The 12,412-nt window shown below is 33.1% G+C and overlaps 3 protein-coding genes across 3 annotated transcripts; 2 read left to right on the forward strand and 1 right to left on the reverse strand.

Annotated features, from left to right (window-relative positions):
- Positions 1-679: 679 nt before the first annotated feature.
- mesh (sushi domain containing 2 mesh) lies at positions 680-6,908 on the forward strand. The gene is made up of 14 exons (XM_015929679.3): positions 680-877; positions 946-996; positions 1,119-1,484; positions 1,911-2,095; positions 2,173-2,298; positions 2,372-2,807; positions 2,927-3,563; positions 3,649-3,781; positions 3,982-4,243; positions 4,371-4,729; positions 4,842-5,268; positions 6,102-6,278; positions 6,340-6,481; positions 6,547-6,908. Exons 1-14 carry the CDS (start codon positions 847-849, stop codon positions 6,674-6,676), a joined length of 3,462 nt encoding a protein of 1,153 aa, XP_015785165.1. The 5' UTR covers positions 680-846; the 3' UTR covers positions 6,677-6,908.
- Positions 6,909-6,914: 6 nt separating this feature from the next.
- On the reverse strand, positions 6,915-9,412 carry LOC107362584 (replication factor C subunit 1). Its single transcript, XM_015929680.3, has 4 exons — positions 9,364-9,412; positions 8,503-9,267; positions 8,272-8,426; positions 6,915-8,210 (listed from the first exon to the last, which is right to left on the reverse strand). Exons 1-4 carry the CDS (start codon positions 9,364-9,366, stop codon positions 7,274-7,276), a joined length of 1,860 nt encoding a protein of 619 aa, XP_015785166.3. The 5' UTR covers positions 9,367-9,412; the 3' UTR covers positions 6,915-7,273.
- A 108-nt stretch (positions 9,413-9,520) lies between these two features.
- mei-9 (DNA repair endonuclease XPF mei-9) lies at positions 9,521-12,388 on the forward strand. Its single transcript, XM_015929924.2, has 2 exons — positions 9,521-10,422; positions 10,503-12,388. The coding sequence occupies exons 1-2, from the start codon at positions 9,681-9,683 to the stop codon at positions 12,323-12,325; spliced, it is 2,565 nt and encodes an 854-aa protein (XP_015785410.1). The 5' UTR covers positions 9,521-9,680; the 3' UTR covers positions 12,326-12,388.
- Positions 12,389-12,412: the final 24 nt, after the last annotated feature.

Raw genomic sequence — 12,412 nt, forward strand, 5'->3', positions numbered from 1 at the left:
CTTAACTGTTAAATTATTTTCCTCCTTGATTGATAAAATATCAAAACCTCCTTCTTATGATAAAACTGAACTATTGATATGAGTAAAAAATCATTATTTTAATGATTGATTGCTATCAACTGAAATAACATGATTTAACAAACATTTGAACAATTGAAATGCATAATCTTGTATATTAATATCATTGAATAAAATGTAAAATCTGGTAACATTTTTGGTAAGACTGAATGTAAATTGAACAAATAGGCAAATCTTGATAACCTTGATACTAATTGTAGTCATTTCGATCCTCTTAATGATTTAGTTTTAATGTCTAATCTATTTAGGTTTGGTTGAATGAAAACAGTTAACTGATGCTAAATTTATTAATATTCAGCTAAATTGACTAAACATTAAATTCATGTATTTCTTGGGTTGATGATCAAGTTCAAGTTGGACTGGTTAAAAGGATTGTTACCCAAAAATGAGTCAACAGTTGAAACTATGGCTTATCATTGTCACAATAGTTTATATCAATCTGGTTGTTATTAATTACAAACAGTATTTCATTATAGCGTAAACACTTATATTGATTTATGTCAACCAGTGATAATAAGGCCTTCTTATCACTGGTTAACAAGGAAACAACGACTCAAGGTAGATAAGGAACACAATTTTGTTGACTTTCTTAGAGATCAGGCAACAGTAAAGCCAACTTACTACTTATCCTAGGCGTTGGCAATTTTCAGTTTAAACATTGTCTACCATTTACCTTAATTTTGTTTTAATTTTTATTTTAATTTAGCCCATCAACAAAAAAAAGAAACTTCTAATTGATAAAGATTCAATTTCAATTTCAAGATAACCATGTTGACCAGGCTTATAATATTTATTTTAGGTAAGTAAAAAGAAATGAAAATTTTCAATACAAAAAGTAAATTTGATTTATCTCTTTCCCTTTTACAGCCATTGGTCTGGTTGAAAAAACCGTTGGACAATCATCTTATGATCAAAGAGGTGAGCTTTTGTTTTAACCTTTTTATATCTTTTTACCAGTTAATCCTATATCTTCTTGTAATTTTAACTTTTCTTGGTTCTGAACCCAAATTAATTTTGTTTTAATTCACTTGTTATCTTAGGAACCTATTACGGAAATGTTTTCCCTGGTTCTCCAGCTAAATTTACTCCAATCATGACGCCTGAACTTCAGGAGCAACGTCGACAACTCATGTATCCATATAACTTAACGTACATTCTGGATATCAACCAAAACAAGCCTATTCATGATCAACCGTTAACATTTCGATTGCCCTTCTTTGGATTTGAATTTAATTATGCTTATATTCAAATGAATGGTCATCTTGCCTTTAATAAAGGTCTTCTCTCGTATCGTTTTCCATTGAAATTCCCAATGCAACCAACTGATCCACTTTCTGAAGAGGATCCATCTATGATTGCTATCTGGTTTGCTCAGCAAGATATTCCTGGACAAACAGAGATTCCAAGTAAGTTGATTATAACTTTCTTTTCTACACACAATTAATTACAATCTGTGATTCAATTTACTGTTGTTACCTTTATCATTTTAATCTAATTATGGTAGTGAACAAAAAAACAAAGCAAAAATGAAACCCTAAAATAAAGTCATACAAGATTGAGTTAACTGATTTTTAACTTCACTTGTTGATTCAAAACAATACCCATTATTATCATTTTAAAAACATGAAATGATATGTAACACAATTAACAATCAAAAAGGTCAACAAGGGTTGAAGTCTTGTTTGTTCGTCAATTACAACCAATTAGATGAGTGTTATAAATATTTCTATTTGTCCTTTCACTTTTTTCTACCACTAACAATATAATGAAAAGTTGTTTGATTTGCATAAAAAGATGATTATTTAACTTGCTAATTGCTTGTTTTTATTTAGACGCTGGAGTTTATTTACAATTGGTTGTTATGGAACAAGAGACGAATACGACTCTTCGAGATAGGTTGATTCTCGATTTTAGAGAAGGAATGATTGGAGCTGCGGATTTTACACCTAAATTTGCAATGATTATCACATGGAAAAATATGACTTTTGTTGCTCGAAGAGAGGAAAAACCACTCAAGGTAATTTATAGAATATTACTTTTTTATATCTTCACCCTCTTAATAATGTTAATCTTAATTTAATCTATTATTTGTAGACAAATACCTATCAAATGGTTGTAGCGACTGACGAAATGCGAACATATGTTATGTTCAACTATGAAAAGATAGATTGGATCACATCAAAGGATAATTACGATGGACTCAAAGGACCACCAGCTTTTGTAAGTTTAGTTAGCTTTTCATGTTAAATATAATATTTTTATCACTTTTAATGATTCATTTTCTGAATTTTAGATTGGTTTCAATGCTGGTAATACTACAAGAGCTTTCGAGTACAAACCATATTCTCAAGAGCCTCGAGTTAGTGTTATGACGCAAAGAGGTTATGGTAATGGATTAGAGGGTCGATATTTTTTCCAAGTTGATGAGGAAATCTGGCCTGGATGTTGTATTAACAAGGATCTTAATCCAAATTTGAAAGATCGTCTTCCATTGACATTTTTCCCTCGTTGGGGTCACATGTTAGGTGGTACCTTAGTTAATGTGACTGGACCTTGTTTTGAACCAGATGATATAATAACTTGTAACTTCGACAATCAAGTTGCTAAAGGAATTTACCGTGATTCGAATCATGCCACCTGTATTTCTCCACCCGTTTTTTACCACGGTTATATTGATTTATCCATAACAGTCCAAGGAAAAACAATTTTCTTGGGTCGTTATTATGTTCGTAAGTTTAAAGACGTTTTTTCGTTTTCTATTATTCATTTTCATGTTTCCGATTTCGTTGAGTATGAATTGTTGTTCTCTGAGGTATCTAACTTCGTCTTATTAATATTACCTTTACAGAACCTCCTGATATTGCTGATGATGCTGTAGTAGTTCTTGATGACATGGATAGACAAGAGAATCCAGAAAAGCTTGTAATAAAATGGAAATCAGAAAGACTCGCTTGGTATCCTGATGCTTCAGTTAGTATTTCATTGTGGGGATACCGAGAAATTAGTGATCTTTATCCAAAGCTTACATACATTGATACACTCGAAGAGGGAGTTCGTCTTGGATCTCAAAGAATTGAGCTTTTAACCGAAAAATATCGTGATCGTGTCAATCATGGATTAACTGATATGCTTTTTGGTTTTATTGCAATCAATCTAACAAATCCAACAATTCTAGGTAAACAAATTACTCAATCTCCAATCATCTGGTCTCGTGCTATGCCCTTAGCTTGGTACTTTAGACGTCAATGGGAACGAGTATACGGTCTGAATGGAAGATGGAAAACGAATCTGTGTAATGATTGGTATGAAAAGGAGCAATATGGAGATGCTTTTGCTACAACAGTTTTCCGTTGTCCATGTACCAGATCCCAAGCTGATCTTGACAGAGGACGGTTTTCACCTGATCTCGAATGTAATATTCAAGACAGAAAATGTGAAATATTCCATAAAGGAGCACAGCATTGTGTAGTTACTGGACGACCTTCGTAAGTGTTTCTTTGTTAAATAACTTAATATTCAAATTCAAGCTTCAATTTTTATCATTAACCAATTTTCTAACAAAACCAATAGTATTGGAGGCTCTGGACAGACATGCTGCTATGATGATTACATGGAATTGATTCAAACAGCGGACACTATGTATGGAGGTAGACCTTCAAGAGCTTTCGTGTATGGTAAACATCCATTCAAGATGAGGATGATGGTAAGTTTTGCCAAATTTTACATCGAATAGAAATAACAACATTTAATTCCTAAGACTGAATTAAATGAAAAGTAACTGAGAATATTTTTCCATTTACTGGGTTCATTTGACTCATCCGAATTTTAGTGAATCATTCGTGTGATTCATTTATTTTTAAGAATTTGTTCCTTAAGTTTATTGCTTTTTATCCCCTTGATTAGATACCAGTTTTATCTACCTATCTTCATGATGTTATGCCTTTCTTTGTCTGTTGTAAATGGCAACCCGAAGAAGATGATTCCGATACCTGCCAGAAATACAACTATTGGAGAACCTCTCAAGATTGTTCATCTTATCAAGCTCCAGGAATAGCCTCAGTTTATGGTGATCCACATTTTGTCACATTCGATAATCACTCTTACACTTTTAACGGAAAAGGAGAGTTTGTCTTAGCCCGTGTTGACGATCCAAGTGCTAAAATAGGTAAAATAAACTTGAAAGACACCACATCGTTTGATTATCTCTGATAATTAGAACTATTATTGAGCAATTCAACTATCCTATCAAAAACTCAATCATTTTTTATCTTTAATTTGCATTGATTCTATAGAGGTTCAAGCAAGATTTGAACAAGTACCGAGGAAACTCAGGATAGATCAAAATATCAATGCTACCTACTTAACAGCAATAGCTGCCCGGGACAATCAATCAGCAACTGTTGAATTCCGGATAAGACCAAAAGCTGCTCGCTGGCGATACCAAATGTATTGTATAGTCGATAAAGAATACGTTTTCTTCTGGGATTCTTCACTTCGGGTTCAAAATTTCCGTGGAGTAACCTTATACCAACCGGCGGACATACGTAACATGTCTCATATAATTGCCATGTTTGATTCTGGAGCTGGAGTTGAGGTTATGACAAATGGAGGAGCCATGACAGTTCACGTTTATCTACCTCCGCTATTTCAAGTAAGTTATTAAACTATCAACTATTTACAATATTACAATAATAATCATGTGATTCTAATCTTATCTAATTTCGTTTTACTTTTTCTCTTTTTTCTTCTAATAAACTTATTAGAATAAAACTTATGGACTATTAGGTTTCTATTCTGGAGATAAATTTGATGATCTAATGTTACCGAATGGCGCAGGAAGAGTATCTATATCAGGGACTATGGAAGATTTACATACTAGGTTTGGTAAAAGCTGGAGAGTGGCCGAAGGTTCAGACAAGATTGGTGTTGGTCATTCGTTGTTTTGGCACGACGCCTTTTCATTCGCTGCGTACGATGATCTTAATTTTGTTCCAGAGTTCAGATTACCTCCGGATGAATTAAGATTACCAGATAATAAAATGCATCTTGAAGCAGAAATGAAATCAATTTGTGCAGATTCAGTAACATGTAGATATGATTATATTATGACGCTTGATCCTGATTTCGCTAAAGTTTCCAAAACGCATGAAACATGGGCCCATGAACTACAATTAGCAGCCAATGCTACTGGTAATTAATCTTTTATATTAATTGAGCTTATTCCGTCGTTGATAAGTATTGTCAGCTTCAGCTTTTGTCAAATTTTCCCTTGATATTCTGAAAAATTGAATGTAATAAGAAATGTGTTCATTGATTTGATGAGATAATCTTTGAAAATGTAGACAGATACTATTAATTAGGATGGAAAAATGTTTAGGTTGATAACGAAGATTTTATTGAAGGCAATGATAACGGTTAGAGTAAACATTGAATTTGTTTGTTGAGGTGACGAATCAAAACGGTAAAGTCTCCCTTACCAACGTTATCACTGAGTCTTAATACAACAATCAACTCTCACTCTGTTAAAAAAGTTATCAAAGCTAGAAAAATAGATTAGTCAAGAGTCCAAGCATTATGATTATGCGTTGCAAATTAATTGAAATATGATTTAGCCTTGCGAATGTAAAATTATGATAAAAAAACATTTGTTTAATTAATTGAGATTGTTTAGTTATTGGATGGATTTAACAAAATGAAGACAAGTAATCTTTAATCAAACAATGAATTTGTGAAGAAAAACTAAATCGTTTTGTTTAGAGCATCTTTAGAGTAACTTATCAATGATTCACTTGAGACACTTTGAGTTACCTGATATTAACACAATAATTACCTTGATTGTAGTTTTGATAGTGAACATTTTTTCTTTACTTTTATCATAAAATCCCCCCATTTATAGTTTCCTGTGAAAGCCAATAATCAGCTATGCTTTCGAGAGAGAAAGGGAAATAATCAATTGAATCTTATCGTTTTTCATTCAAGTTCTGACTAATGTTTAATTATTTGATTTAATCTATTCTCTTCAGTTCGACGATGTCCAGCTTTACCTAAACCAAGACATGGACGAAAGACTGAAAATAAATATTATCCAGGAATCACAGTTCGATTTGCATGTGATGATGGGTATCGATTAGTAGGACATGAATATAGATGGTGTAGACCTGATGGACTATGGTCTTGGGGTTATGAAGCGACCTGTATAAGTAAGTATTAAATGGCAACGACTTTATGTTCAGATTGATTCTAATCTTTTAATTGTTTCAGGTACTGGTTCTTACGCTGGATTCTTATCATTATATATATTTGGTGTAATCATTCCAATTATTCTGATATTAACTTGTTGTATATGCTGTTTGATGAGATCCAATAGAAGAGGATACGATCATTATACTGGAGAACCTGGAATGTAAGTGTTTACAGAGCTAATTATATGAGATCGAATTTTACTAATTAATCTTTTTTTATTTTCAGTCAACCTGTTTTTAATGAATTCAATTCTAAAATGTATCAAAGTAAAAATCAACCAAGAGAAAGTCAGGTGATGACAAGTAAGCCAGTTGCCTCAATACCTACACAAGCCATTGAAGCCGAAATCAATTGATAGTTTGTCTATTGACTAGAAACTTCCAACGACTGCCTTTTTATTATTAAAAAATCATTTTAATTAATGTTTAATCTTTTCCTATTCATGATTCACTCATCAATTCATTCTTTTTTAAAACAATACAAAACATCTCTTTAAAACTTAATGTATCTTTGGTTTTGCATTCATCTTTAAAATCTTGACTATATATTAATATTAATAAAGTTCCTTCGCTTTGTTTTCTTTTTAATTGATGCGATCTATGTTCATTAGATTCTTTATTGGGATTTTTTTCGAAAATTATATTTTGATAATTTGATAGAAAACAAATAGAGGAAATGTTTTGAGGTAATTAGAATGAGATTTTATCAATGAAAATGGCACCAACTCAATGCTCGCTTTATAAAAATGACTCCGCACATTGATAAATGATACTGAGGCCGAAATTTTTGAAGAAATCTGAGATTTACTTCTATCTGTCTTTCAAAATGGATTTTTAAACGTTTGAATCGGGTGCCATGTTTTATTGACCATCTCTTGGATGGTAAAAATTCATAAGCGATTGTAATTAAAAGGAATTTTAACAGTGAAAGATAAAAGGACAATATATTTCATTCATCTTTGCATTCGCTTGAACATATCGCTTATTTTTCTTTCTTTTTTGACCCCTTGAGGACTTATTTTTTCAGGTGAAGCAGCACGTTTAGCACCTTTATTTGTCGTAACAGGCGCTGGTGCTTTACCATTAACTTCTGTTTTCTTCCCTTTGGCTGGTCCTTTAGCTCCTTTCGCTGGCTTTTCACTTTCATCTTTTTCTTTCTTCTCTTTCTTCTCTTTTGGTCCATTTTTAGTTCCATTTGCTTTTGGACTCTCTTTGGTTGCAGCTTTTTTAACTTTCTTTTTTGGTTGAATAACGGGTTCTTCTTCTTCTTCTTCTTCCTCCTCTCCTTCTCCTTCTTCACCAAATTCATCCTCATTGGTAGCTGCTTTACGCTTCTTAGTCTTCTTGCCAGGCATTGTTGAGTAAGGTAGAAGGCTTGATGATGCATTACATTGTCTAGTTAAAGCTGCTTTTGTTTTAGCATCAATTGTACCAACTGGGTTCTTTTCATTGGGCCATAAGAATTCTAACATGCAATCTAAATCTTCTTTTCGAATACAATAATAATTCATAATATCAACTATCTCAGGAATAGCTTCGGTACCACGAACGCGTAACGGTTTATAAATCTTTTCTCTAAGAACGGGAATATAATCTAAATTGATAGTGGTTTTACTACTATTAACACGTAAACTCATATGCATTTTGAGATCCTGAATGAGGCGATCTTTCTTGTTACCAGATGAAATTTTACCGAGCATTTTAGGAAATTCGATCATGCCTCCTAAATGGCCACTCATGTAAACACTTGGGAGAACCGAAGAGAAAGCTGCTTGCATAGGTAAAAGCGACCAATTATTGGATGAGCGAATTTCTTTCTCAATTAGATTAGAAAATGCAATTGATTGAATAGTTTTAACTCCGAGATCAAGTCTTTGCCTTGATTGGCTCCTATAAGTGGAAAAGGTTTACTTTAAAATCATGTAGGTATATTTTATGAATATTCACTCACTTTGATAAGCCAATAGGTTGAACAACTGGATAATTCTCATGAACAAATAAAGGCATCAGTGAATAGTCTGAGAAAAATAAATCTGAACGATCATTAAAACTCAATGGTTTAGAGCAATCAGCAACAAATAGCTTTTTAAGAGCATCAAATGGTCCCTGGAAAGGAAAATAATAGACATGAATAAATATGCAAAGTAAAAAGCTGTTTAACTCAAACGAAAAAATAACATACCAATTTTACATCCTTTATGACTTTTTGTGATTTAAAATCGACTTTTTCACCTTTTTTCGCAGTTGCTAGCAGTGAAATATAATGAAGAACCTGCCTTATGTCTTGGTTCGAAGAAATAATTAACTCGTTAAGAGCGTCACCGCTCATTTTTATCCCTTCCTTGAAACAAACGGACAGCATATGGGCTTTGATTTGTTCAATGCGAGGTCTCGTGAATCTCAAATCAAAACAATAATTTACGAGGCTTCTCATTTTAGGGTGAGATCGGTCGTTACATATACAAATAATTGGCATACCCGTTTTCTGGATAAGCTTTATCAATTCAGCAACACCACCTCGGTCCTCGTTACCAGCCATACCGTCAACCTCATCCATGATGAGTACATGTTTAGATGAGAGAACGGAATTACCTTTGGATCTCACATCAGCAAAAGTTCTATTGCTCAATAAATTAGCAACTTCTTCACCTAGTGACTTCTTGCTTCGAGTATCGGAAGCATTTAATTCGGTATAAGTATATCCAAGCTCTTTACAGACCAAAGTAGCTGATGTTGTTTTACCAACACCTGGAGGCCCTGAAAGCAAAGCAGCTCTGAAACCAGCACCATCTTCAGCCGCAAATTTACCAAATCCAGGTTTTTTGTTCAAATTCGATTCCCAGTTCTGTAACCAATGGGTCAGCTTTTTAACATTACTTTTAGGCCCATGTTGACCAATAATTTTCTCAGAAGCAAGAGGCTTATACTTCTCGACGAAAAGAGAATCCTAAACGAGATGAAAAGAGCATTAGTTATAGTGGTTATTCGAAAAAATGTTACACAGTAAAATAAGCTTAATTAACAGATAAAATAATCAACTTACCATATCTAAATTAAACGTGAATTGTTTTTGTTTGTATTGGTAGCGGGAAGAGTTTTTTTTGACGAATGTAAGCTGGTGACATCTATTGATAAGAAAATACCTTTCACCTTCCCGCTGCAAACAATTGAATAAAAGTAAACATGAGTTGTGATTCTCTTTGCTTTAAATGTATGACATTTCAAATTAAAGTTATTTATTAATTTTTATGAAACTAACAGCTTTAATTTTATGAACTGTGTGTTATTTTATTTAACCATGTCTCTTAGTTAATATTTTGTTTATTTGTGCATCAGACACCTTACACAACTAAACTAAAAATGTCTATATTGCTCGAGTTTGAGAAAGAAATGTTGGAAAATCTTCTGGAGGATGATTGTTTGATGATAACTTCCCGAGGAATGACATTAGAGAAGGTTGTCACGGAGTTTATTCGGACGTATAATGCCCCATCCAACCTGGTATTTATAATCAATGCATCAAATAAAGAAACAAATTTTATTCTGCAATCGTTGACCATTGGATCAAAGCCTGATGATTTTCACCCTCGCTCGGTTACCTCTGAATACAGTGTCAATGAGAGGAAAAAATTATACCTTGATGGCGGAATTATTTTTGTAACCTCAAGAATTTTGGTTGTCGATATGCTTCTTGAGCGTATTCCTCTTGATCTGATTACAGGCCTAATTGTATTTAAAGCTCACAAAATTGAAGATGAATGTCAAGAAGCTTTCATTCTTCGATTATACAGAATGAAAAACAAAACTGGATTCATTAAAGGATTTTCAAATTTTCCGTCAGCCTTTGTCGGTGGATTCAGTAGAATTGACCGTATCATGAGATTTCTTTTTGTTAAGAAATTATATCTGTGGCCTCGGTTTCATGCATCCGTCAATGCATCACTTGGAAGTCGAGCTAAACCAGAAGTTATTGAAATAAGACTCTCATTAAGTGAACATATGAAAAATATCCAATTTGCAATTATGGACCTGATTTCAATGTGTCTAAAAGAAATATCCAAGGCGAATGTTTCGTTTGTTGTCGATATTGATGAATTAACTGGTATGAATAACGAGTTTTTCTGAATCTACACCTGAACTTATCTATTTGCTAACAAACTGTTTTTTTATTCGTTTCAACAGCTGAGAATGCTATAAGTCCTGGATTTGACAAATATCTTCGCAAACAATTTGACCCGGTCTGGCATCAACTCAATTATCGGACGAAAAGATTGATCGATGATTTAAAACTTTTAGGTAGATTGCTTCTATCTTTAACCGATGATGACTGCATCACTTTTTACAAAATAATCAAATCAATTCGAGATAATATCAAGATCGATGCCAAAGTTTCTGATTGGATTTTTTGGGAACCAGCAGAAATACTATTTGTTAGCTCAAAAAATCGAGTTATTGATTTCGTACAAAATGCTAGTGACAAGCATATTGAAATGAATGGAAAGTGGAATTCATTTGTTGATATTGTTGATGAAATCAATCAAGAAATTAGTAAAAAAGAGACTGATACTCATGTGATGATCGTTGTAAATGATGATAGGACTATTTTGAAATTACAAGACGTTCTTGATAAAGGACCAAAGACTGTTTTAAACGAAATTTATATCAAAAGTAAATCAATTCTCGGTGATATTGTAAGGACTAATGTTCAAGCTGATGATGATATTGAATTGAATAACCCTCCAGCCAAACGTAGACGAACAATTGAGTTAGATCCTGGTATTGTTACGCTCACTCAAATTGTCCGCCATTATGACCAACTTGAAGAGGAGAATAAAAAAGTTGGTCAACTTCATTTACATTATCACGCTTCGTCTGAAGGATACCTACGATTCGAGGAACAATTAATTCAATATGAACCCGAGTACTTCATTCTATATGATCCTGATATGGGTACAATTAGACAAATTGAACTTTACCAGGCTTGCAAAATGTCTCCTGAACAAGCTAAAGTTTATTTTTTCATGTACGACGGTTCATCAGAGGAGCAAAAATATTTAACAAGCTTGCGTAAAGAAAAGGAGGCCTTTGAAAGCCTAATTAAAGCTAAAGCATCCATGGTTGTTCCAGAGAACAGAGATGGTAAAACTGGTGATAATCCTGATTTAATCCGACTATCATTTACTCAAGAAGTTTCAACTCGACAAGCCGGTGGTCAACAAACTCAAGAGTCAACTAAACAATTAGTAATTGTCGATATGAGAGAATTCAGAAGTAGCTTACCTTCATTAATTCACAAGAGGGGAATTGACATTGAACCAGTTACTATTGAGATTGGTGATTATATATTGACACCAGAAACTTGCGTGGAACGTAAATCAATCAGTGATTTAATTGGTTCACTTAACAATGGGCGTTTATACAATCAATGTAGTGCAATGACCCGTCACTATAAGAGATCAATTATTTTGATTGAATTTGACCAAAATAAATCATTTAACTTTAAAGGTAAATACTGGGGATTAGGAGCACGTCGATCAGAAACAGATAATCTTGATGTAATGGCTAAATTGGTTATATTAACTCTACATTTTCCTCTTGTCCGCATAATTTGGTCACCTTCACCTCATTTTTCAGCCGAAGTTTTTGAATATCTTAAACAAGATAAAGAGCAACCCAGTGCTGAGAAAGCCATATCAATATCTCAAGAACAACTTCCAGCGGAACATTTTCTCGATAAATATGATGTTGGAGCAAAAAACCTTCTTCTCAATTTACCAGGAGTTAATTTATACAATGTTTATGCGATTATGAATAAGGTTAAATGTTTCGCGGATCTAGTTGAATTGAAAAAAGACCAACTTAATGAAATATTGCACAGCGAACAAAACACAAACGCTTTATATGACTGTCTTCATTCAAATTTAATTACTTCTTGTGCGAATGATCAACTTGAATTAGCCAAAGCCGCAAAGAAGAGTGTTTTTAAAAAAATCAAAAAAAAGTGATGTACATAGAATATCTTGGAATTTCATTTTGCACGAATAAAATTTTATCCTGTTATAAGCTAATTATTAGTAGCACTTTATTTATTA

The sequence above is a fragment of the Tetranychus urticae genome, chromosome 1 (assembly GCF_039701765.1).
Source record: "Tetranychus urticae isolate SD_2017Ah chromosome 1, NJAU_TeUrti_SD_1.0, whole genome shotgun sequence".
Lineage (NCBI taxonomy): Eukaryota > Metazoa > Arthropoda > Arachnida > Trombidiformes > Tetranychidae > Tetranychus > Tetranychus urticae.